The sequence below is a fragment of the Sus scrofa genome, chromosome 6 (assembly GCF_054392235.1).
Source record: "Sus scrofa isolate SSC_HxYL_T2T_F1_AM1 chromosome 6, Sscrofa_HxYL_maternal_Yorkshire_Landrace_v2.0, whole genome shotgun sequence".
Classification (NCBI taxonomy): Eukaryota; Metazoa; Chordata; class Mammalia; order Artiodactyla; family Suidae; genus Sus; species Sus scrofa.
This window is the reverse complement of record NC_139388.1, coordinates 168,545,358-168,570,821: the sequence shown is the minus strand read 5'-3', so window position 1 is coordinate 168,570,821 and position 25,464 is coordinate 168,545,358. Positions and strand designations below refer to the sequence as shown.

At 57.0% G+C, this 25,464-nt stretch overlaps 2 protein-coding genes and 1 pseudogene across 2 annotated transcripts; all 3 read left to right on the top strand.

Annotated features, from left to right (window-relative positions):
* The first annotated feature begins 3,631 nt into the window (after positions 1 to 3,631).
* FOXE3 (forkhead box E3) lies at positions 3,632 to 4,728 on the top strand. The gene has a single exon (XM_021096682.2). The coding sequence runs from the start codon at positions 3,684 to 3,686 to the stop codon at positions 4,638 to 4,640; it is 957 nt and encodes a 318-aa protein (XP_020952341.2). The 5' UTR covers positions 3,632 to 3,683; the 3' UTR covers positions 4,641 to 4,728.
* Positions 4,729 to 17,004: 12,276 nt separating this feature from the next.
* LOC146402987 (uncharacterized) lies at positions 17,005 to 22,281 on the top strand (annotated as a pseudogene).
* On the top strand, positions 22,208 to 25,149 carry FOXD2 (forkhead box D2). The gene is made up of 2 exons (XM_021096681.2): positions 22,208 to 22,264; positions 22,297 to 25,149. Exon 2 carries the CDS (start codon positions 22,623 to 22,625, stop codon positions 24,075 to 24,077), a length of 1,455 nt encoding a protein of 484 aa, XP_020952340.1. The 5' UTR covers positions 22,208 to 22,264; positions 22,297 to 22,622; the 3' UTR covers positions 24,078 to 25,149.
* Positions 25,150 to 25,464: the final 315 nt, after the last annotated feature.

Genomic DNA, 25,464 nt, shown 5'->3' with positions numbered 1-25,464 from the left:
CGTGTGCCCTGACCTGGGCCTTTGGCCTCCAAAGGGCAGTGGGAAGGCCGGCCCCAGGGCCAATCCCTGGCCATTAATCCCTCCTGCCAGCCTGAATATCCACCCAGCGTGGTCAGACAAAGACTGCCCAGCCCAGCCACTGTGTTCCTCCCGCCCCAGGGGCTCCACTCAGACGCTGGGCCGCCTGGAATCCAGGCCCATGAGAAAGGGGCCGCCTTCACTGGCCATCTTATGCCCGGATGCTCAGCCACATCCCGTCCGGCCCAGGGCCTGTGAAAAGAGGGCCCAGCCACGCTGAAAACAAGGATTAGCCCTTGGGCCACCCCCTGACACCGGCTTGCTTGGCTCCGGGAAGCAGGCCCAATGGAGGGGGTCAGGCAGACACAGAGAACTGGTGAAGTCTGGGTTCTCACTCCTTCAGCCTAGCTCCCTGCCCCCACCCTCCCCAGGACTGGCAGAGCCAACCCCACACTCACTACCATTCATCAAACATATACTGTGTCCCAGGCTCTACATGTGAACTGGAAAATTGAAAGTATAAGAAAATTGCAGTGGCCATGGGAGATTACGACCCCAGGAGGCTGTGGGAGGGGTCTTTGGAGAGGAGGCTTCAGCCCTAAGGGAAGGTGATGGTGGCTCTGGTTCGATGCCCGAGTCAAGCTGCAGGATTATGATCACCTGGTTGAAAATATGCAGGATCCGAACTCATTTCTCTGGCTCTGCCTCTCTCCTTCCCTCCTGGTTTAATACCGGAAATGCCAGTTGGAAAAAAAAAAAAAAAAAATCTCCTATTACCTGGTGCCAGTGTGGGCCAGCCACTTTCATCCATGAACTCATTTGAATCTCACGACAATGCCAAGAGGGCTCCTTATTGTCCCTCTTTGGCAAGAGAGGAAACGGAGGCTCTAATGAGCAACTGACCCAGGTCGCTCGGCTCCTGCAGCGGCTTGCCTGGCCTTCCTCTTTGGTGAGCTGTCCCCTGGAGACCGCACTGTCTTGGGTGCCCAAGGCCTGGGCCAGGCAGTGGGAGAAGGTTCTGAGCCGAGGTCTGCTCCTGTATAAACCAGGCTGACTCCTCACTGTTGTGTGCTGTGGGGGGGGGGGGGTTCTCCAGCCCTCCAGGGGTTCCTCTCTGCTTCTACAGCCCCTTCTGCCCGCCTCTCTGAGTGCCAGTGGTCCGTGTGTCCATCCCTCTACTAGACTGTGCGTCTCTTCACCTCTGTCTCCCCTGAGCACTGGCAAAGGCCCTGGCACAGAAGTGCTGAAGGATGTGGGCTAAACTGAAGCCAGGAGAACTGAAGGAAAGACAGCCCTGGATCCTTGTGGAACTGAGGGACTTGCAGAGTGCTTGGGTCTGGGCAGTGGTGGTGGAGGGAGGAGCCCAAGGGGATGGCCATAGTCCCGAGCTGGGTGGTGACGGGCAAGGGGTCCGCTGGTTGAGATCTGGAAGGCAGGAAGGGGAGGAGGGGGGTTGGGGGTGCACTAGCTTGAAGGTCATGTCCATTGGATACTTGGATATGTTGACCTGGAGGGCGGGAGCGCGGCTGTGCAGCAACTCTGCAGCTGAACTTGTGAGAGCAGGAGGGACCCTAGAGGAAAGTACTTCTCCAGTCTCAGCTTTATTTTTTTATTTATTTATTTTTGTCTTCTTTTGCCATTTCTTGGGCCACTCCCGCAGCATATGGAGGTTCCCAGGCTAGGGGGTCCAATCGGAGTTGTAGCTGCCGGCCTATGCCAGAGCCACAGCAACGCTGGATCCGAGCCGGGTCTGCAACCTACACCACAGCTCACGGCAATGCCAGATCCTTAACCCACTGAGCAAGGGCAGGGATCGAACCCGCGACCTCATGGTTCCTAGTCGGATTCGTTAACCACTGAGCCATGACGGGAACTCCTCCAGCTCAGCTTTAAAATGTGATGAAGCGTCTTGGTGCCAGTGCACTGGACTCCGCACTTAATCCCATCTGCCACTTCCTAGCTGTGTGGTTAGGTAAGTCTCTTAACCTCACAAAGCCTTAGTTTCCTCATCTGCAAAACTGGGATAAAAATAGTATCGACCTCACTAGGTGTTCACACTTAAGCGAGATAATGTGTACAAGTGTTTACCACACACACAGTGCTCAGTGATGGCTGCTGTTACTTTATCAGCTGACACTGGAGCTGGGAGAGCGGGGCCCTTGAGCTTCGAGTGTGGAATCTGAAGCCCTAGGTCCTGTGGCTGCTGTAGCTGGCTTTGACCAACTGTACCCAGGTGCACTCCACATCAGGGCCAGAAGTGGGGTGAGGTACCTAGGGCCCCCGACTTAAGGAGGCACTAGCTCTCACGTGTGGACTCTGCACTGAGAGTGAGCGTCCCTTTGAATCTGGGCCACCTCGGTTGCCTCACCTACACCCAGCCCTTGAACTTGCCTATCCCCCAAACAAGTCTCTGTAAGACTCGTTTCATCCTCTTGTTCCCTCCAGGCTGCTCTGGCTTTCCTTTCACGTTGGAAAGGTTTCCTGAAATAGGCTTAGGGTTGCATCTCTTCTAAGTGGTGTGGTTGGTGGTGTTTCCTAGAGTGAGGATTTAAAAGAGACTAAGACACCCCCCTTCCGCAGTGAGATGTGAGGTTGGCAATTCTGGGCCGGTAGGCAGCCTTCTCAGACTGCCAGTCTGTGGAAGCTCTTGGGGCTCCCTCTCTGGCCCAGCAACTGCTGCTTGGACCTTCGAGCTGTGCAGGCTGTGTTCTGTGCATCTTCCCAGTGTGTATGACATGCCTGTGTGAGAAAGAAAGCGTCTTCTCTGGAAGAGAAGATGCATAGAGAATAGGCAGCCAGAAAGGCAATTCCAAGTTACCGATTTTCTAAGGTCTCTTGATACAGTCCTCTGGTTACCAAATCTGCTAGCTGGACCACTTTTCAAGATGCTGGGTTTTTTTTTTTTGTTTTTTTTTTTGTCCAGAGAATGATGGCTGCGTGAGACAAAGTTTTGGGGAGTGCTAGCAGAGAGAGGCGGTGCTGACCCTGGAGCTAGGAATCACCCCCCAATCCCCGCCGCAGACAAAGCCAGTCTCCTGCTCTCCTCCTTCTCCCACCTTACCCTTCTCCATGGCCTCATGTCCCAGGGTGCACCTGACACCTCCTGGGACAGCATAGCATTAGGATTCTGAGGGCTGGCAAGGCAGCCCTGGGCAGCTCTCATTTCTGCCTCAGCTGGAGTTGGAAGGAGGGCGCAGACAGGACTCAGCTGGGAGAAGCATCCTGGGGAGGGGGCCCAGAGAGCGCGCTGAATGGGTGGATTTGTGATTGGCCTTGACCCAAAGCGGTGGATGTTGAGGGAGGAGCCGAGACGGAAGGGGGCTGATGGAGTTCAGGGGGATGGGGCCAGAGCCAGGGCCAGGGCTTGACCCCCTGGAGATGGGGAAAGGATGAGACTGGGTCTGGGAAAGACCGACCCGAACGGATGAGACCAAGGGAGGGGTGAAATCCAGGGGCTGGGGCTGGGGGACAAGTGTCAGCGCTGCCAGAGACTGGGGAGGCAAATTAGGTGGCAGGCGCTGGCCGGTGGAGAGGGTCGCAGCCCCGGCCCCCGGGCTGGGGGCACAGGAGGAGGGGGGCTGTGTCCATATAAGGCGGCTCGCCGGCCCGGGCGCTCTCCCAGAGCGCGGGCAGCCCGCCTCCTCCCCGCGACCGGGCGCCGCGACATGGAGCCGCCCGCCGCTTTCTCCGGTTTCCCCGCCCCGCCCTCCGTCGTGCCGTCGGGGCCGCCGCCGTCGCCGCTCGCCGGGGCCGAGCCGGGGCCGGAGCCGGAGCCCGAGGAGGCGGGCCGCGGGGAGCCGGAGCCCGCGCCCGCGCCGGGCCCGGGCCGGCGGCGGCGGCGGCCGCTGCAGCGCGGGAAGCCGCCCTACTCGTACATCGCGCTCATCGCCATGGCGCTGGCGCACGCCCCCGGCCGCCGCCTCACGCTGGCCGCCATCTACCGCTTCATCACCGAGCGCTTCGCCTTCTACCGCGACAGCCCGCGCAAGTGGCAGAACAGCATCCGCCACAATCTCACGCTCAACGACTGCTTCGTCAAGGTGCCCCGCGAGCCGGGCAACCCGGGCAAGGGCAACTACTGGACGCTCGACCCGGCGGCCGCCGACATGTTCGACAACGGCAGCTTCCTGCGGCGCCGCAAGCGCTTCAAGCGCGCCGAGCTGCCCGCGCTGCCCGCCGCGCCGCCCGCGCCCGCCGCCGGCCCGCCGCCCTTCCCCTACGCGCCCTACGCGCCCGGCCCCGGCCCCGCGCTGCTCGCGCCGCCGCCCCCCGCCGCCCCCGGGCCCGCGCCGCCCGCGCGCCTCTTCAGCGTCGACAGCCTGGTGAGCCTGCCGCCCGAGCTGGCGGCGGGGCTGGGCGCCCCCGAGCCGCCCTGCTGCGCCGCGCCCGACGCCGCCTTCGCGCCCTGCGCGGCCGCCGCCTCCCCGCCGCTCTACGCGCCGCCGCCGCCCGACCGCCTGGGGCTGCCCCCGGCGCGCCCCGGCCCTGGCCCCGGGCCGCTGCCCGCCGAGCCGCTGCTGGCCTTGGCCGGGCCCGCGGCCGCGCTCGGCCCCCTCGGCCCCGGAGACGCCTACCTGCGGCCGCCCGGCTACGCGCCGCCGGGGCTGGAGCGCTACCTGTGAGCCCCTTCCCCGCGGGCGGGGCTCTGGCTGGGAGCCCCCGTCGCTGCCCGCCGTGGCTCGGAGCGCGCCTCGGCGTCCTGCCTGCCTCGCGGACCGGAAACACCTGTTGCCTCGGCCCCGATCGCAGGGGAGCCTCCCACTGCCACCCCGAACGGTGGGGCCCTCGCATCCCGTTCCAACACTGTGAGCCCTCATCGGGGACCCTCACCCACCCGCCCCGCACCGCCACCCCCAGCGCTGTTTTGGGTCCCAGGTCCCGCAGCCGCATCACCGTCTGAGCTCCCACCCCAGGTTCCTGGTGAACCCCGCGCCTTCGGAAGCCAGGCGGAGCCCGTCCCCCGAGAGGCCCCTTATTTCTTCAACCTTCCTTGCTGTTTTTGGAACACAGCAGCGGTCAGACTCGGGTTCGCGAAGTCCTTGCTGTCACCCCTTCGTTCCCTCCCACGTTTGCCCCCCACCCATCCTATCTGTCCGTTCTCAGTTTCTTGCTGGGAGAGCCGGCCTCTTCCGCACAGACCACCTGGCCGCGCTCTGCCAGACCCGGAGGACAGTTGCTCCCTGCTGAGACAAGCAGCACCAGGGGCTCCTGACTGCAAGCGGAGTTTGTGGGCTGCCCCACCATCTGGACAACTTAGGACTTCTTGGGTTATTACTCTTTTAAAAATCAAAACTAGTTTCATTAAAAAGAAAGAAGAAACAAACCTTCCTCTGGCCTCAGTGTGCTGGCTAATGACTTGGGCGAGGGGTCTGCGGGGACAGCGGAGAGCTTTGTTCAAGAGGTTGGGTTGCCACGTGGGGTGAGCCCCTTGTGAATTATCAGGCAAGGGTTCATGAAGTAGGACTAGGATGTGATTAAGCCATAGCCCTGCACACAGTAGGCCTGGTAAAATGCCATCACCTGCTGCATCCCAGAGATGAAATAGGGCATGCATGGGAGTATATTCGGCCGGTGGGTTTGTCTGCTGTGTGGGATTATTCCCAGCTCCCGGGGATGAGGGAGCATTGGCTACTCCTCCAACTTACTAAATGTGCCAAGCACTGGGAATGCCTCACTAAACCAATGAGCAAGACCCCTGCCCTAAGGAGCCTATAGGCTGGTGAGGAAGAGACGTTCCAATCAGTCCTCAGAGAAGTGAGGCAAGAGCTCGCGAGCCTTCCTTGCAAAGTGTGGTCCAGGCACCTGGGAACTGGGAGTGTGTTAGAAATGCAGAATCTCAGGCTTTTGGACCCACGGAATCATCAGGTTCCAGATTTTGATAAAATTCCTGGTGATTATGCACAGGATTCTGGGGGAAAGGCACTGGGCCAAGGATGGGGCTCAATTTAAAAGGCTAAATATGCCTACTTTAAGAAGTAGGACCATGGAGTTCCCGTCATGGCTCAGTGGTAAGGAACTCGACTAGGATCCATGAGGATGCAGGTTCAATCTCTGGCCTTGCTCAGTGGGTTAAGGATCCGGCATTGCCGTGAGCTGTGGTGTAAGTCACAGATGCAGCTCAGATCTGGAGTTGCTGTGGCTGTGGTGTAGGCCAGCAGCTCGAGCTCCAATTAGACCCCTAGTCTGGGAAGCTCCACATGCCGTGGGTGCAGCCCTAAAAAGACAGAAAAAAGAAGAAGAAGAAGAAGAAGAAGTAGGACCAGGCTCCAGAGCCATCCATGCCCCACTGAACTTCTGAAGCTGAGCCCATCACGGTTGCACCATCAACCATGGTCCCCGTCTTACCTCCCCTGCTAGACTGGTAACTGGGGCAGCGGCAGCAGGGACCTGAGCTGATTCATGACTGTCCCCAGCACCAAGGACAGGGCAGCACTAAACAGTCATTCAGAGGTTGGCATGAGTGAGGGAATTGGCCTTTGCCCCTGTCCTGCTCTCTGGTGCTAACCCAAATGCTAAGCATCAGGCTTTTCCAAGCTCCTTTGCCCCCAGGGTTTTCAGTCTAGTAGAGCCTGGATTAGGTGTGGGGAAAGGGGTGGGCAGGGGATCAACGTGTCTGAGCCCAGGGTGAATGTGCCTTGTCTGTTGGACGTGCCTGATGCACCTCTCTAGATACAAGAGTTTGAAGCTCTGTGGCAGTGGTGGAGGGCGAGCGTGGAGAGCAGGCAGCTCCTAGAGGGGAAGGTTCAGGAAATCTGAGACGGCAGGGAAGGCCGTCTTTGCAGGTAGGGCAGCAGGTGCGCACAGTTCATGGAGTGCTCCAGATAACCCCCTCCCTCAGCTATTAACCCTTTGGGCAGGAGCCAGACCTAATTTACCTGATGCACAGCAGCCCTTGACTCAATATCTGTTGACTGAGTGACTGAATCACTAGCGTCTAATATTGTGCGTGACTTACTGAGCAATGATTGGGTTGCCAGTGCTTTGGCACCTTCTTATCCAGTTCTCACCTGCAGTCCTTGCAGTGAGCGGCGAAAGAGCTGAAAGAGGTGGACATAGCGACGAGGTCCCCCTTCGACTGCTGAGATAATTGCCCCTCCCTGGGGCCCAGCTGCTAGTCAACTGCATGGGGGGCTTACTGTGGGCCAGGCCCTGTGCTGGGCTCTGAGGCAAATGCAAGAGTGTTTATGCCCTTACAGAGTTCATTGTCTGGAAAGCCATATGTCATAGAACGTCCTATGAATCTCACCCCTTCGGAGTCGTTGCAAAAAACAAAAGCCCTAATCCAATTCTGTCTTTTAAAAGCACCAAGCACCTTTTTATCTCGAAATGAGCTTTCAATATTATTCTGCTATTCCCTTTTTGGAGAAAATAATCTGAATAGTCTTCAGACATGTTAAATAAATACTTCCCCCTTCAATCTTATAGAAAACGCAAAGTCGTCTTTATTCTGAGAACACATCTACCTTCCTTTCTTTCTCTCTCTCTTTCTTCCTTCCTCTCTCTCTCTCTCTCTTTTTCCCTCTTGTCTTTTTAGGGCTGCACCTGTGGCATATGGAGGTTCCCAGGCTAGGGGTCAAACTGGAGCTGCAGCTGCCGGCCTACACCACGGCCACAGCAATGCCAGATCCCAGCCACATCTGTGACCTACACCACAGCTCGAGGCAACGCTTAACACACCGAGCAAGGCCAGGGATTGAACCCATGTCCTCGTGGATTGTAGTTGGGTTCATTACCACTGAGCCACAACGGAAACTCCACATCTTTTTTTCTTTTTGGCTGCACCCACCCAGGGCGTGTGGAAGTTCCCGGGCCAGGAATCAAACCCAAGCCACAGCAGTGACAATGCCAGATCCTTAAGCAGGGAGCCACCAAGGAAACTCCTGAAGACACATTTTTCACACAATTTTTGCTTTTGTTACATTGAGACAATCATATCTGGCAAGTCAAAGAGCAGTCAAAGCCTTTTACGGTGTCTCGCCCCACTCTCAGGACCCTTGCTCTTCCCTAGAAGCATCTCCTGTCCTTATTTGTCCTTTTTGGAATATACTTCTCTATTTCCATGCTTACACTTTTCTGTCTTACAACAACAATGATTAACTTTCTATTATGATAGATGATCATTTACTTCTAAATCTCTCTCTCTCTCTTTTTTTTTTTTTTGCTTTTTAGGGCCACACGCATGGCATAGGGAGGTTCCCAGGCTAGGGGTCAAATGGGAGCTACAGGTGCTGGCCTACGCCACAGCCACAGCAATGCAGGATCTGAGCCACATCTTCGAGCTATATACCACAGCTCAAGGCAATGCCGGATCCTTAACCCACTGAGCAAGGCCAGGGATCGAACCCACATCCTCATGGATACTAGTCGAGTTCGTTACTGCTGAGCCACAACGGGACCTCCTACGTCTAAATCTCTGTCTTCCCATCCCTATCCAAATGATCACCTTTTGGTTAAATTAGTTTTTAGCGCTTATATTATGATTGCCATATACACATCATTCTCTAAGAAGCTGCTGGTGTACCATGGATTTCCTCCGCCCCTGCATTTTTTGTGCAACTTTCGATTTTCCCTGTAGTCAATGCCTTATTATTTTTCATTTGCTTAGCTTTTTTTGTACCTACAGCTGAATCTTCTTCCTGTGTCTTCCATGAGCACAGTTTTTCACAAGGTCAAATTTATCAGGAAATCTGTCATCGCTTTTGGGTGTTGTGTTTTTCCTTTCCTGGGGGCATCTCTGCCAGAGCCCTCTGTCCTCCAGCTCTAGCCTGCGCTCACTGTGCTCCGTGTCTGCCGCCCGGATGTGGACCTGAAATTTCCCTTAACTATTTTCCTTGGAATTCCCTCCATCTCTATCCTGTGTTGGATGCTGTGCTCTTGGGATTCCAATCTTTCCTTTCAGTTTGTTTATGTGTTTCAGTTGAAGTCAGTCTGGGGGGAAATTTTGCACACCTGAAATTAAGGTAATTATTTTACTATCTGGTGGGGATAACAAGTCATCCACCATTTTTTTCTCTTGAATGAAGTGCAAGCATTCCTTCTGGTAGCAGGCCATACCACCAACAGGCCTAAACACAGCATTTATTCATAAAGTCTACACCATTTGTTATTTTTTGTCTTATATCAAGATTAAAGTAGCACTGCTTGCTAATAAATGCAAGTGAAGACTTTAAGTGTCGGGTCTCTGATGCTTCTGATATCAGAAGGTCATCTAAGCGATCCACAATATACGGATGCATTTGCTATTGAAATGAAAATAAAATGTCAAAAATATTCATAAATTTGTGCCTGTATGAGAATAAGTTTTTGGACCACATTTGGAATTAAGCACTTGAAAATTTAAAAATGCTTACCTATCTTAGGTTACAGGAATATTAAATTTATAGACTACTTATAAACTCATAAAGATGAGAACGGTACATATTAAAACCCATAGAATACAGTCAAACCTGTGCTCAGAGGAAATTTCATAGCCCCACATATGCTGTTTGAAGGTGGGATGGGAGGGGTGGGATGGGAGGGGGACACCACCTGGAAGGGTACTGCAGGATCCAGGCAGGAAAGGGCGGTGGCTTTTGCTGGAAGGAGTGGTGGTGATGGAGGAAAGGAGACACAAGGTAGAGAAAAAAATCCGCCATTGGCTGAAATCCTCTTGTTTCTTAGAGGTGCCAAACTTTCCCATTTAATCACGGCCTCATGCCCACTGTGAAAGTTTGGGGGTAGGTGTCTGGCTGGTAGACACTCTGGTCTGGCTTGATTAATTTAAGGAGTAGCTAATCTCTCTCTCTTTTTGTGGCTGCCCCAAGGCATATGGAATTCCCGGACCAGAGATCAGCTCTGAGCCGCAGTTGTGACCCAAGCCTCAGCTGCGGCAACATGGGATCATCAACCTGCTGTGCCTGGTCGGGATCAAACCTGTGTCCCAGCATTCCCAAAAGGCCATCGATTCCATTGTGCCACAGCGGGAACTCCAAGGAATAACTAATCTCGATAGACCTATTAGTACAGAAGAAACAGAAAACACTGTCAGAGACACTTCCCCCACTGACCCCACCAGAGAGCACCTAGGTTGGCCAGCATTAGCTGTGAATCCTGTCAAACCATCAAGGAACTCATTTTTCTAGTTATATAACGTGTTTCAGAACGTAGAAAAAAATAGAAGTCATCCCACTTCTGTATTACTTATGTTATCAAAAATGGATAGAGAAGGACTGAACACACAAAATATAACCGTTCCCGGGAGTTCCTGTTGTGGCGCAGCGGTTAACGAATCCAGCTAGGAACCATGAGGTTGCGGGTTCGATCCCTGGCCTTGCTCAGTGGGTTGAGGATCTGGCGTGGCCGTGAGCTGTGGAGTAGGTGGCAGAGGCGGCTCAGATCTGGCGTGGCTGTGGCTGTGGCTGAGGTATAGGTGGGCAGCAACAGCTCCGATTAGACCCCTAGCCTGGGAACTTCCATATACCGTGGGTGCGGCCCTAAAAAAAGAAAAGATTAAAAACAAAACCAAAATATAACGGTTCTCACATACGAAAGGAGATGCAGTTATTAGCAAATTCCAGCTGGTGTTATATTACAAAATACACAATCAAGCAAGTGAAGTTTATTCCTGGAATGCAGGATGGAATCACTAGAATTATTAGCTCCACTTAATAGATAGTGGAGCAGAGCTCATAAAAGTTAAGTGACTCAGGTCGAGCTGCAACATGACTGACTCAGAACTGGGCTCCAGGTCCTCCTGACCCCAGAGTCATTCTCTTCCTGTCAGAAAGAGGCCAGTGGGTGTGGAAACTTGGGTGGAAACCCCCGGGCACTAATAAAATTCCTCTGCTCACCACAATCTCCATATCCCTCCAGCTCACACCCACAGCCCTGATCTTGAAAGCTACTTTTCAAAGCCAAGTGAGAGGTTCTGGTTTCCTTTTTCTTTCAAGTTTCCACTTCCTCCCTCCTGGACCCCCCCCCCCCCCACCTCCTGCCCCTCTCCCCTCTTCTTCCCTTCAATTGTGGGGACTAAAGCGCCATCTATTGGCCACCTTGTGCACACCTGACCTGAGCAGGGAATCAGTGGAAGCAAGCCAGGATCCCTTTGGATGCTACCTTGGGCTGGGGGTGGCTTCTGCTGGCTGAAAGGCCCTTGCTCATGGGAAGCCCAATTATTTGTTTTACCAGAGGAGAACTGGGTGAGGTTCCCACCTCCCCTGGGAAGCCCTCCAAGATCTTCCATCTTCCCTCATTCCTCTTGGCAGCCCACTTCGCCGACCCACTGCAGAGGGACGTGGAAAGGGGGTGGGGTGGGCAGTGCCGGTGCAGGGGATTGGTCGAGTCTGTAAGAGGGAACTAGCAGAAAGGGTGCCCGCTTGGGTCTGGAGACCCCACCGAGATCTAGTCCCAGGTCACACCCTTAGGCAAAGCCTTCCCTGTCTCTGTCCTTCTCAGCAAGTCACGACTCCTCTCCAAGTTCCTTCCCCAGCTGAGGACTCAGAGAGGCATCAGACACCGCCCTGCTCAGAAGATCAAATACTGGTGGGTGACGGCAGAGTCTGCAGAGTGCTGACATGATGAGGCAGCGATTGAGTCACCTCGGTCCTTCACCAAGTTTGGGTCCCGGCCCCTAGCTCAGCCAGCCTCAGCCTCCTCAGAATCAGGGAGAATGTGCTCGCGCCTGCTGCCATGGCTTTGTAAGCGAGCATGTCCCTGGGACCGTGGGTGGGGACCGTCTGCCCTGCTGCGCTGGGGGCTTCCCAGGACAGGGCCCCACCTGCTCCAGGGTGTCTCTGTCTCCCTGACTGGGCAGTCTGGCCAGGGCTGGGCACACTGGCTTTGGCCTGAGGTATCCCTTGTCTAGATTTGGGGTTTAGAGGGTAGAAGAGAATCAGAAACAAGAGGTCTGGACCCTGCTGAATTCAGGGAGCTGCAGGCCCCACTTTGGGCATCAGACTGTCTCCCTGAGTTGTGGAGGGGCTGGGGCTTGGTGGGTTTTACAAGGAAGGCTTCCTGGAGGAGGCAAGCTCTGGTTTAGGTTCTGAAGGAAGGGAGGGGAGAGGCTGCTGCTCCAGTTCCTATGAAAGCTCTTTTCCTCCATCTTAACCCCTGTCCAAACTGGCAGACTGAAAAAAGTCTGACTGTTCCTAAGGCAATTTAGGTGGGACCAAGAGGGGAGGCAAAGACAGAGGGCTGAGAATGGAAGAGAAAGAGGGCAAGGAAGAAAGGGAGTCTGGAGCCCTAGCTGACACTCAAAGGCACCCAACAATAGTTTTTTTTAATATATAAATCTTTCTAGATATTTTTGTTTCATGTACAAAATGAAACAAAGATACACTATTTTCTCCTTAAGAAACCCCCACAATTGGAAGCATAATGTGTACCCTGTTAGACATCTTGACTTTTTTCACTCAACAATATATCTTGGAACTCTCTCCAAATCAATACATAAAAAACTTCTTTAGGTGTGGAATACACAGTGGAATATTACTCGGCCAATAAAAGGGAAGAAACAATGGCATATGTTGTACAACTATAAATGCAATAAAATTCGTTGAGAAAAAAATTACACCTGATCATACACAAAATGAATATGTTAATGTGTTATAAAAACTTGAAATTAAGTCTTTGGGGAAAAACACTATTTCCCATATATTAAAGTAATGCATTTGCCTTTCATTTTTATATTGGTTATTTTTATACTTTAAAAGCAGTTTTATTTTTCATATTATGAAAGTAAAATATGCTCCTTTTGAATAAATTTGTAACTCTTAAAATTATCAAGCAAAATATTAAAATAATCCATAATTTTTAAAAAGAGAAAAAAAGAACTTAACTCTATTTTCCACAGCATACTATTCCCTTATGCAAATGTGCCATTATTTGTTTCATCAACCCCCTGCCGATGGATTTCTACATTATTTCCAGCTTTTTGACATTCCCAAACCAGTTGCCATGAGCCCTGGAACAAATAGCATGTGTGTGGGTATATTTGCAGGAAAAATTCCTCCAAGTGCATTGTCACACAGCCCATATCAAGACACCAACCTCCCTGTGTGGTCACCCTGGCTCTTTTGGCAGCTGTCCTCTTGTCTTTATCAAAGGAACCCTTAGTGACTACGATCAAATCCCATTTCTCAACTCTCACTGCCTCCTCCCCAGTGGGCTTCCCGCAGATGCTTTGGCCTCTGGATGTGGAAGGGCTGGGCATTTGCCTTGCGTGGGGTCTGTGCTCTGGCCATTAGTCTGTCCAGGGTGATGGTTCTTTCTTCCTTCTAGCCCCCAAACCCTGGGCATCAGTGGCTGGTGTAGGGAACTAGCTCTTTGGCCCTCCACTGTTCTGGCCCCCGGGCCTCCTGCCTGCTGCTGCGTCTCCCCTTCCGGCCCTCCTGGTCTGGAGCCCCCATCACACCTCCCTTCTTCTGATCACATAATCATGTTCTAAGATCTGCTCTTCTCTGCCCTCAGATTTCCCATTTCATTGCTCCAACCCCCAAATCTGAGGAGCCCAGTTTTGTGGGAGGAAGGGGATGGGGAAAATCAAGCAGAGCCCCTTGTGAGAGGGACGCATGTGACTAAGGGGAAGCCAAACTCTGGCTGAAGCAAGTCCCTCTGCAGCCTGGGTGGGAAGCTCAGGGTCAGCCCAGACCTGGGTGATCAGCCTGGGCGGCAGATGGCACCATTCAGGGCTAACCTGGGCCAGGATGAGCAAGAGCCTGGGCAAGGCCAGGCCATGCAGATACATGCTTATTATGATTGCGGCGAATGGCAGCTGCTGACACTTGGGATTATAGACAGAGCACCGCACTTAAGAGTCCTGATGGTGGATCCAGACCCTCCAGGACAGAAGATGCACTTTTCATGTGTCAGATGAGGATGCTGAGGACCCGGGAGGGGCAGAAGAGGACGCAAGCTTACACAGGAAGGGAGGGCCAGGACGGGGAGTCGATCCCTGGCCTCTGGACTCAGGCTCAACCGCTCCTCTCCGCGCATGAGCAAACCGGGGGGAGGTGCAACCTCTTGGCAGGTCAGAGCCGGCATCCTCAAAATGTCAAGGTTGGAGAGGAGAGGGAGGAACCGCACGGAGGCTGCTTGACTCGCACTTGGCTTCACCTCGAGTACTAGGTCTCAGGAATCCCGGTGAAGTTGCGCTAGGAACTCTCCTGGGTCTCTGTCTCCAAGCCAGTGATCCGGATCCTTTACAATGAGGAGACGGAGGCTTAGAGAGATGATTTATCTGAGACTAAGAAGTGGCGAGAGCATAACTCAAACCCAGCTCTAAGACCTGTACTCTCTCTACTGCGCCTGGATGCCTCTAAGATTCCTGTCCTGTGAGTTTTCAGCCTCTGTGCTTGCATTTCCAGTGAGGGGAAACTCACTCCCATCAAACTAGCCTAGTGCATCTCTGAGGGGCAGCCCCTGTTGGAACATTTTCCCTCCAGGGGCTCATGGAAATTGAGTCCCTTTAGGACTTGCAGGTTCCCTTTGGCCTTGGTCTCTCTGCTCCAGGTCAGGCCTGTAGAGATTTGGGGACGATGGCCCTGTCAACCGCGAGCCCTTTATTCTCCAGACTAACACCCCCAGACCAGGCCTTTGTGTCTATGGGACATACCCCATCTCTCCCTCTCTTCATTAGGGTGAAGTTCAGTTGTAGCAGACCCCACCCCTCACCTTCCAGAAAAAAAAAAATCCACAAGAGTGACTTAACCCAGATGGAAGTTTATTTTCACATGAAAACTGAGCGTAGGCGGTCAGTGGTCTCAGGAACACAAGCTCCTTCTCTCCTGTGGCTCTGCTGTTTGTGAAATTAAACTCAAAGTAGCACAAGTTGGATTCAACCTACCCCAAGCAAAAGGGGGTCTTTAGAACGTCTGGGAAGTCTAAGGGTTCCAGTTTCAGGCAGAGCTGGAGGACTCAGCATTGTCCTTAGACTTTGTCTCTCTAGGATGTGTTCTTCTTGGATGGGCTCCGAGGTCAAACAGCGCTCTCTCCACTCGGCAGGAGGACGCCTGCTGGCAGCCACGCCCTGTGCTAATCTTCTGATCCTCGAGGAGAAGCCCGGCTCCCAGAGCCCCAGAGTGGTTCTATCCTGGAGTCTCAGACAAATCTGGTAGGAGGGATGGGCTCCGCTGAGGTCTCTTCCCCCTGCCTGGGCCTGTCACGGGGCCTTGGACTTGCAATGCTATGTTTGATTCAGCCAGGCGGTCTGCCTGCGTCTGGAGGTAATGTGAGGGAGGCGGGGGGACAGAGCCTGGACAGTCCCATCAGCTCCCCGTGCGAAGGAGATTGAGTTTTGACTTGTAAGCCGGGGGGAGCCCCTGGAAGATTTGGGCAGGGGTTTGGCTGGTTGGATTGGTCAGAACGGCTTTAAAAGAAGGAACCTGAAGTAAAGCGCATGAGAGAGAAATCCAGTGACTGCTGGGGTCTGGGGCCCTGGGAAAACCTCTCTGATGGGGGCACACATCCTCCTCCCGTCAGGCGTGGGGACCAATGGGGGAGAAACAAGGTCTGTCCTTAGAGAACGCAGACCTACTATGTGTTGGGTTTTGTGCCTGCCTGGCAGGAGGTGGAGTGTTTAATAATGATGATGAGATCGATGAGAAACATTTATGGAGCTTCTTTTAAAGACGTTTCGGGCACTAGACAAAGGAGCTTTGTATGCATTATCTACTGTAATCCTCCCAACAACTCAATGAGGGAGGGACAATTGTTGCCCCCATTTTGTAGAAGAGGAAAGATGAGGAGGGAGACGATATAACATCTGTTCCCAAGAAGCTCCCAGTCAACAGAAGACAACAGACAAGAAGGGAAGTAGTGCTTTGGGAGCACCGAGGCAGGTGCCTTCACAGCCTGGCCAGTGTGGGGCGCTGTCTGGGGAAGTGATTCAGAAAGCTTGACACTTGAAATGGATAGAGGATTAGGAGGCATGAGCCAGGCAGGCGTGCGCTCAGTGAGAAGGTGAAGAGGTGAGAAAGAACTTACCAGGGATGCACGCAGCGCAGGGGTTGGAGATGAGGCTGGACAAGCAGGTGGGGGGAGTGGCCCGAGGGGGAGGCAGAGGGAGCGGGCTGCCTGGCAGCCCCTGCGGAACAGCACACAATGGGTAGGAGGAGAGTGTCTCTGAGGCCGCCTCGGGCTGCTGGGCAGAGATCACTGGAGCCTCATACAAATGACATGCAAATTACCCTCCCAGCTTCTCCCTTACCTTTCTAACTGCACGCACCAGAAGGTCTCCTGCTGCTGATCTGCGGTTTCAGCAGCACCCTCTGGGTGTGCATTAGCAGCTCCCCTCTCCCTTTCCAGGACACAGGGGAGGGCGGCATTTGCCTGAACTGAAGCGGTTTCCAGCTTCCAGCAGCAGACCTGCCTGCTGATGTAAGACACCCAGCCAACCCCCGAAGTTTGGAGCCCTTTAAGTAGCTTGATGGGGCTGGAGTTGGGAAAAGGAAGAATGTGACCTCCCAGGGCAACTGTGCCCTCCCTTCTTCACTGCCCCATCCTGGGGCAGAACCCTCCCACAAGTTCCTTCTTGCACTTCCCCTCCTCATTCAGGTGAAACAGAGGGGGCTCTGGGCTGGGAAATGGGAACCCAGGGATCTAGTTCCACCTCTGCCATCAATTTGCTGTGTGACCTTGGGCAAGTCTGCGCTCTCTCTGGGTCTCAGTTTCCCACTTGGGAAATGACTTCCAAAACCTGCAGTTCAATTTTGGGATAAATGCCTTCACTCTTTTAATTACTGGTGGCGAGGGGAGAAGAAAGACAGCACATCCAGCGTGGAATGCAAAGGGTGAGAGGAGTGGATTGCCGAATGGTTTCTTTGGAAAAGGGGAAGCAGGAAGCAGGCCGTGTAGTAGTGCTGGTGCCAAGGGTTCAGGTTTTAGGTTTGAAGGAGCTCAGAGCAGGAAGAGGAGAGGATGAGTTGGGCTCTCAAGGAGGCTTCCTTCTGGAGGAGGTGGGATTTGAGCCAGGATTTGAAGCCCGGGTACAGGCTGGGAAAGGAAGCCAGCATGCGCAAGGAGGAGTCGCTGGATGACTTTGCCAAAGAAGTAGGTTGGGGAACAGGCGCTTTGGTCCCAGACTTGGTGGTCCAGTTCTTGCCTCTTTGTGCGGATGTGCAGCTCCTCCAGAGGTCGCTGTTTCCCAGGAATCCTTCGCCAGCGTTTGTGCAGCGGGCCAGGGCTCCCTCTGGTCCCTTTGCTCAGTTACGTGCCTCGCAGCAGCTTCACAGGGCTCAGCCCCCAGCAGTATTTCCCTTCCCCGGGAAGGACTTACAGCTTCGCCAGTTACCCAGCCTGGTCTGAAAGGCTAACCCTGACAGCTTATGTGTGCATGCGCATGTGTTTAAAGAGTGGGGTGGGGGACTGGGCTGGGCTGGCTCTGAGGTGCTCCTGACCTCCCCTCCAATTCCAGAAGGCTGCCTGGTTCCCAAGGCACTGCTGCCCCAGCGGGCGGAGCGAAATTGATGGGAAAGGGGTGGCCGCTGCAGTCTTCCTGGCGGTGTGCACGAGGCCCCTGTACCCTCTCCTTCCTCTCCCAGCCATGGTGCCACCCCTTGCCCAAGCCCTCGCCCCTACATCCTCCTTCCTTGCCAGGGTTGCGCTGCAGCCCACGCGGGTCTGCAGACCCACAGCAGGTGGAGCCCCTTCAGGCACGGAGGTGGGGAGGTGGGCCTGGCTGGAGAGCCTTCCAAGGCTGTCCCCGCGCAGATGAGCGGCAGGGCGCCAGGCGCTCAGGGATGCACTTGGTCACACAAAGCCACCACTGCCCAGAGAGGCAGACATACGCGGGCGCGCAGACCGGGAACCCAGGACGCATCTGGACAGCAGGGCACTTTGACCTGAGGCCCACGCCTCGACATTGCTGGACGCTTCCTCTATTTGCCTGGCCCCGCGGCACATCTGCCAAGCATGTGGGGCCCTGCCCTGCCACCCTTGCTGCAGAGGCTGGAGCCCCTTGTTAGGCGGCTTTGGAACCGTGCTGTATTCACCCTCATGAGCCCTCACCCTCTTCCAGCGAACGAACAAGAGTGCAGGCTCCGCAGTGCCCGGGTCCAGCCAATGCCTAGCGCTGGGGCCGGAGGGTGCTCCCGCGAGCCCCCGCCGCTTAGCCAGGGACAGACGTGGACGTGCACCCTGGAAGGAGAGAGAGGCGTTTCCTCCAAGGGGTGAAGAGTACCCGAGCTGTGGGGGTTGCACAGGTGCCGACCCCTGAGCCGGCTTCTCGGGATGGGCAGGCGGGCCGGCTGAAAGCATACACGCCGCCGGAGGCCCTGCCATTTCCGTGCCTGCCGAAGAGCCGGCCTCTCCCTGATCTCTAAGCCTCAGTCCTGCGCCCGTGTCAGGGGAGCCCAATCGCCTACGGTTTGCCCCTGCAGGTCGCACGATCTGGAATCTCCCGCCTCCCACCGGGGGCCAAGAGCCAGTTGCTCTGGAGCAGGTTGGGATCTGGAGGAGAAAAAGGTCGCGAGATGGACCCGCCGCGGTCCCGTGTAGGGACGGGACGAGGGGGTGGCTGCTTGGGTCTCGTCGCTTTCCCCGAAGCTGCTAGATTTGCGAGTAAAATTAGAGAACCGTGCAAGCGTGGAGTCCTGTGCCCTGGCTCAGGCGGCTCAGAAGGCGCTTTGCAGCCTCCGCGCTCTCCGCGCTGGAAGCGCGGGAGACCTCCTTGCTCGCCCCGGCCTCCAGCCGCCTCTCGGCCGGTTTCGAGATGGACGTAATTCTCAGAACCATCCCAGAACGCTCCCTTCCCGCGAGCCGAGGACAGCTTGGCCTACAGGGGCCCTAAGAAGGGAAGGGAGGAGCTGCAAGGGGAGGGCGGCCCTTGGCAGCGACACGACGCGAGGAACACACAACCACAGCTCCCCGGTGCTCCGAACACTCTGGAGTGTAAAACCCCTGAACTGGTGCCCCCAAACGCTTCCTCCTCTCGTGTCTGGGCTGCTCGAGGGAGGTGGCTAAATAGTGAGAGGGAGGAAGGAGGCGGCTGGGAACCAGCAGGGACACAGCAAACAAGCCCCGAAGAGCCCCTCACCTCCCGTTTCTTGGAGGCTGCAGGCAGGATGCTGGAACCCGGGCTTCTGGGAGTGCACCCAGTTTTTCACAGAGGGGAGTGACAGACTCACCTGGGGTCACAGACACCACAAAAGATGAGGCTGCAGGCAGGAAAGGCTGGAGAAGGGTGGGAGAGTAAAGAAACTCAGGATTCCCGCTTGCCCTTCTCGCAGCCCCGGAGCGTGGACACCTGGTATTGTTCAAAAAAATTTGCCCAGAGCCTTGGGAGGAACGAGAGGCCTCCAGAAACACCTCTCTCCAGGCAAGAGTGGGGTTCCCTCTGGGGTTCTGTGGAGTTATTTGGATAAATAGAAGAGCTCTGGGCTGGGAGTCCTGACACCTGAGTCCAACCCCATTTGGGGGGCCCTTCAAAAGCCTAGCAAGTCACATGATCTCCTGGGCCTCAGTGTCCACTCCTATAAAACTGTGTGTGTGTGTGTGTGTGTTAAGAGTTTGGGGGATTTCTTAAGAATCACCCTGCAGAACAGGGGTTGTGGGGGGCCACAGCCCCTTTTCTTGAGCTGGGTCTCAGCTGCAAGCAGTGTGCAGCAGGGCCAGGCAGAGGGGGAGGCTGGCAGCTGCAGCAGCTTCACTCTGTAGCCAGTCTTCCCTGGAGCATTAGAACCAAGATATCTGGGCAGCACATGCCTTTCCAGTCTTACCCTGAACTTAGGCAAGGGGCTGGAGCCTGGGGAACCAGGAGCGTGCTGGCGAGCGGAGAAGCTACTGGTTCACATTGGCTGGTTTAGAATCGAAGACAAGTAGAAAGTGCGAGGGAGGAGGGGAGTGCCAGTGATGCTGTTCTCCCGCTTCCTTAGCCGTCAGCAGAGCTGAGCGGGTGTGTGTGTCTGGTGGATTGCGTAGTGTGTCTGTGAGTGTCAGAGAGAGGCGCACAGTGATGGGCAGCTTGGGGTATGTGTACGTTTGCCAGATAAAACAAATCTAGCAAAATGTGAGTTTATCTGGACTCAAGCAAAACATTAATCTCCAAGCCTCCCCCCCACCCCCCCCTTTTTTTTTCTGGTGGGCTCTAGCACCTAAGAAATTCTGCTTCCAGGACCACCACTCCCTGTTCAATTTCCTGACCATGGTTTGAGAACGGGACCTTTTCTCTTTTTTCCGAGGACAGATTATTTATACTGATCCAGCACACCGGGTAGATCCTATTGGTCTGAGGCCCCAGGAAGGGGGGGTGGGGGGGCAGTGGACGTGCTGTCATGGAATATGAGCAGCCAGAACTGCCTTCCATTCTCTTCTGCTCTTAGCCAGATGGCCGGACAGGACGGAGAACTCTATCATGAGGATTCGGCGACAAGGGTGCACCTGGCCCTGCTCTGTCATGTTGTAGGGGCCTGAGTCCCTGCCCCTCTCTGGACCTCTGTTGCTCCACCCGTGGAATACACTAGATTGGAGGCTGCTGTTGCGTGAAAGGGAGCTCTCACTCACACTCGCATGACCCTGCTGAGACATAGCCTGCAGGGGTGACAATCCGCTCCCACCTTGCTCTCAGCCCTTACCCACGGGGAACCTCATTCATCACAGTGATTGCAGAGGGTTGGATAGCAGTGGTGACCCTGTCAAGGGCTAGACCAGGGATGAGATCCAGGTGGGAGACCACACCACCCCTCACCCATTTCTCTCTCCCCAAGAATCTGCAAAGTGCCGGCAATACCCTCCTTTGTAAGTCGCTTAGAGTGATATGGCTACTTCTACGCATTAGATGTTCTCAGCCTCAGTTTTACAGAGACAGAAACAGAGGGACAAGGAGTTATAGAAACGCATTCCAGAGCGGTCAGTAGTGAGGCCAGGACTGGGATCCCGGGTCTTTGCTTTTAGCTACTATTCAGATCGGGAAACTGAGGCTGGGAGGCGGAAGTAACTGGCTGACCGTCCTACAGCCTATGACAGCTGAGGGCAGCTGGGTCTCCAGCCTCGAAGGCCTGAACTTTGACCACTTCGGGGCGCTGTCGGGGCAGCAGCCCGTCCATCGGCTCGGTTCTTACCCGCGTCCAGTGCCCAGCTCCCCTGTTACCCCCTGCGGTTAAGATGGGCCCAGTCTGATCTGGAGCTACTGGTTGCTGGGTTCCTGGAGGGGGGCCAGGGGAGAAGGAGGCCTAATGGGATGGGCAGGAACCCAGCTGGCGAGAAAAAGGGGCACAGGACCAACATTGTGTGCACAGAATCCTGAAAGATGAAGGCAACCCTGGCTTGCGGTTGAGGTCAGGGTAATTGGCCGAGTTTTCGGTTGGGGGTCCTACTGCCAGTCGGTAGAGCCCGCAAGTCCGGCCAGAAAAGGGGTGGGGCGGAGGGCGGGGGGTCATGCAGCGCGAGTAAGCGTGGGAGAAATGGAGAAACTGAGCGAGGGATTCTCAGACCCACGAACAGACATCGACACAAACACAGGGTTTTCACGGGAAACAAGAGGCAGAGATTCACCAAGCGCGAGAGAGACAGGCTGAGCGAGACAAACGGATACTGAGACAGAGCAAGGTCGGATACCGGCAAACTCAGGGTGCTGGGCCGGTGCACGCTTTCGAAATGCGAGCGAAGCGCCCCAGAAAAGCTTGGGGAAGCCGGCGACGGGCAGGCGGCGCGCTGCTTGGCTCTCCCCGCAAACACTCCCGCGTGGCGAGGGGATGGGTGGCGGGGTCCCGGCCTTGGAGGGGAGGAGAGGGGCGCAGCCGGAATCGCTCACCTCTCCGAGGCCCGAGGCAGAGGACGCCAAGTTCGCTCCTCGCGATCACTCAAGCGCGTCTCCCCTTGGGCCGGAAGCCGCTCGGGCTCGGGTCGGCCCCGCTCGGGCGGCGTTGGTCCGGGCGTCTCAGGCTCCGCTGGCGAGCCAAGTGCGCTTCGGCCTCGGTGGCCGGAGAGCTGCCTTGGGGCGATGATGGGTGGGGCTGTCGCTCCTGCTCCCGGCTCCGGCTGGCGTCCGCGTAAACCTTAACATCCAGGGCTGAGCGCACGGAAGACCGCTGCTCCAGGAAGTGGAGGGTTTGCGGGATCTGCGGGGGGAACCGGGAGCCGCCTCGAGCCCCCGGAGCCGCGCTCCCGCCGCGGCGGCTGTTTGTTCCCGCCGGGCCGCTCGGCCCCGGCACTCCGCCCGCCGGCGCCCCGCCCCGCCCCGCCCCGCCCGGCTCAGGGAGCTCCGCCCCGGGCTCGCGCTCTTCCGCCTTAGGCTGCCGCCGGGCGGGAGGAACGAGTCTTCCGACCCCCCCGCCCCCCATCCCGAGGTAGCGGCGGGGGTTTGGGGGGGGGGAGGCGGTAGACTGGGGGCCGAGACTGGTAGGGTAAGGGGAGGCCCCAGCCCCTTCCGCCCGCGCCCCGGGCGGAGGCCCCCCGTTCCGGCTCCCGGGGCCGCGGAGAGCGCGGCCGGTCGGGGGCTCGCCGAGAGTTGAGAGCCTCCGAGTGGGCCACGAGGGGGCGCTGCGGAGCCGGGGGACACCCCTCCCCGCCCGCCTCAGTCCCCCGCCCCCTCCCCGCCCGCGCGCAAAACACACTCGTCCCAGAGGCAGCGCGGCGGCGCCCGAGCCGTGGCCGGAGCGGAGCCGGAGAACGGCGGTGGCGGCAGCGGCATCATGACCCTGGGCAGCTGCTGCTGCGAGATCATGTCCTCCGAGAGCTCCCCGGCCGCGCTGTCCGAGGCCGACGCAGACATAGACGTGGTGGGCGGCGGCGGCAGCGGCGGGGGGGAGCTCCCTGCCCGCTCCGGGCCCCGCACCCCCCGGGACGTGCTCCCCCACCGCCCCGAGCCTCCCCCGGAGGAAGCCGAGGCGGACGCCGCCGAGGACGAGGAAGAGTCCGGCGGCTGCTCGGACGGCGAGCCCCGCGCTCTAGCGCCCCGAGGGGCGGCGGCCGCGGCGGGAAGCCCGGGGCCAGTCGCGGCAGCAGCCCGGGGCGCGGCGGGGCCCGGGCCGGGCCCGCCGTCGGGGGGCGCGGCGACCCGGAGCCCGCTGGTGAAGCCGCCCTACTCGTACATCGCGCTCATCACCATGGCCATCCTTCAGAGCCCCAAGAAGCGCCTGACGCTGAGCGAGATCTGCGAGTTCATCAGCGGCCGCTTCCCCTACTACCGGGAGAAATTCCCCGCCTGGCAGAACAGCATCCGCCACAACCTTTCGCTCAACGACTGCTTCGTCAAGATTCCCCGCGAGCCGGGCAACCCGGGCAAGGGCAACTACTGGACGCTCGACCCGGAGTCGGCCGACATGTTCGACAACGGCAGCTTCCTGCGGCGCCGCAAGCGCTTCAAGCGGCAGCCGCTGCCGCCGCCGCATCCACACGCGCACCCTCACTCGGAGCTGCTGTTGCGCGGCGGGGCTGCGGCGGCAGGGGACCCCGGCGCCTTCCTGCCGGGCTTCGCGGCTTACGGCGCCTACGGCTACGGCTACGGGCTGGCGCTCCCGGCCTACAGTGCACCCCCGCCGGGCCCGACCCCGCACCCGCATCCGCACCCGCACCCCTTCGCTTTCGCCGCCGCCGCCCCTTGCCAGATGTCGGTGCCCCCGGGCCGGGCTGCGGCGCCTCCACCCGGACCTCCGACGGCCTCCGTGTTCGCCGGCGCGGCGTCGGCTCCGGCCCCCGCGCCTGCCCCAGGTACGGGGTCGGGCCCGGGCCCCGCAGGCCTGCCGGCCTTCCTCGGCGCGGAGCTGGGCTGCACCAAAGCCTTCTACCCCGCGTCCCTGAGCCCTCCCGCAGCAGGCACCGCACTCCTGCGCCAGGGGCTCAAGACGGACGCGGGCGGCGGGGGCGCTGGGGCCGGGCAGAGGCCTTCCTTCTCTATAGACCACATCATGGGCCACGGCGGCGGCGGCGGGGCGGCACCCCCGGGCGGAGGCGAGGGCTCTCCCGGATCGCCGTTCTCGGCTGCGGCGGGTCCTGGGGGTCAAGCCCAGGTCCTGGCCATGCTGACTGCCCCGGCCCTGGCTCCAGTGGCCGGCCACATCCGCCTCTCGCACCACGGGGACGCGCTCCTGTCCTCAGGGCCCCCGTTCGCCGGCAAAGTCGCCGGCCTCAGTGGCTGCCACTTTTGACCGTGTCGGGATCCGGGCCACTTAAGCCCGCACTCCTCCGTCTCTCCCGGGAGCTCCTGCGGTCCCAGCGGAACTCAGGGAGTCTATTTATGAAGAGTCTCCAGACCTTGGGCCAACGCGCGTGACTTGGCACTTCGGGCTCCACGCTCAGAATCTCTCCGATGTTGGGACAAAGCGGACTCCATCGCTCAGGGAGAGAGGCCTGGGTCTGTGCGACGAGGCCACGATCCTAAGGCCGTTTGAGCCGTAGAAGGGGGAGGGGGAAGTCTTCGCTTTTTCTCAGTCTCTGCGCCTCGCGGCGGTCCCAGAAGAAGGCTTTTCTGGAGAGATGCCTGCCTGGGGCCTTGAAGATCCCGCCACAAACACCAACTGCCCGGGGAGAGGTCTCCCTTGCTGCCTCTCCCTCTCTCCTTCCCCAACTTTGAGGCCCTGATCGTCCAATATTTTAATTTAAAGACACCTAGTATCTGCTTTGTGCTTAAAAGGAAAATTCAACTCTTTTTTTTTTTTTCCTGGACGTTCTCCAAGGAAGTTTGTTCTCAGAAACCTAAAGCAATGTCTGCACAGGCGAAGCTAAACAGAGAGCTGAAGCGAGGGGTCTCGACCATCCGTGCACAATCCTGGGATCCCACTCCACTGAGGAAAAGCCTCCCTCTTTTGTGTTGGGGTGCTTTGGAAGGAACTTTACCCCTTTCTGGTGGCCGGCTGGGTCCAGCCATCCAGGGCCAGCAGCCCTCTCCGCGGTCTGCTGTGTCCCAGGCCCTGGGATATTTATTGTAGCTAAAAGTCAATGAGGTTGGGGTGGGAGAGGAGGGTCTGGGTCAGGGGCTGGAGAGGTGGGGGTGGGGTGGCCCAGGGCACATCCTGTGGCAGGGGGTCCTGTAATTATGTGTAAATATCTGTACAGCGGGCTGCTCTGGGGGTTCTCTGTCCACTGGGTGTGCATTGATTTAGACTGCTCTGCTTGGGGAGACTGTGGAATCGTCCGATGGTTTGTGTGGAAGAAGAGAGAAACCTGTCTCCCCCACGTCCCCATCGGTGTCAATTGAATAAATGTACGTGAACTCCAGCAGTCACCAGCTCTGTCTGCTTGTATGCGCTCCTCTGTCCCAGAATACCCCCCAGCTCCTAGGCAGAGTGGAGTGAGGAAGGGCCCTGAGCAGCCCAGGCAGGCAGAGGAGGGCTTGGGCTTGTCAGGTACAGGGGACACTGTGGCCTTGGCCTTTGGCTGTTAATGGGGCCAGGATTCTGGGAATCCTGTGACCCCCCTCCAAGCACTTTCATTTTCGCTCTAGTCCTAGGAAGGTTTCTGCCTGGGCTTCCACAGAGAGGTTTTGTTTCAGATGCATCTGGGGATTCTCATTTCCTTCCAGTTTAGATGGTCGTG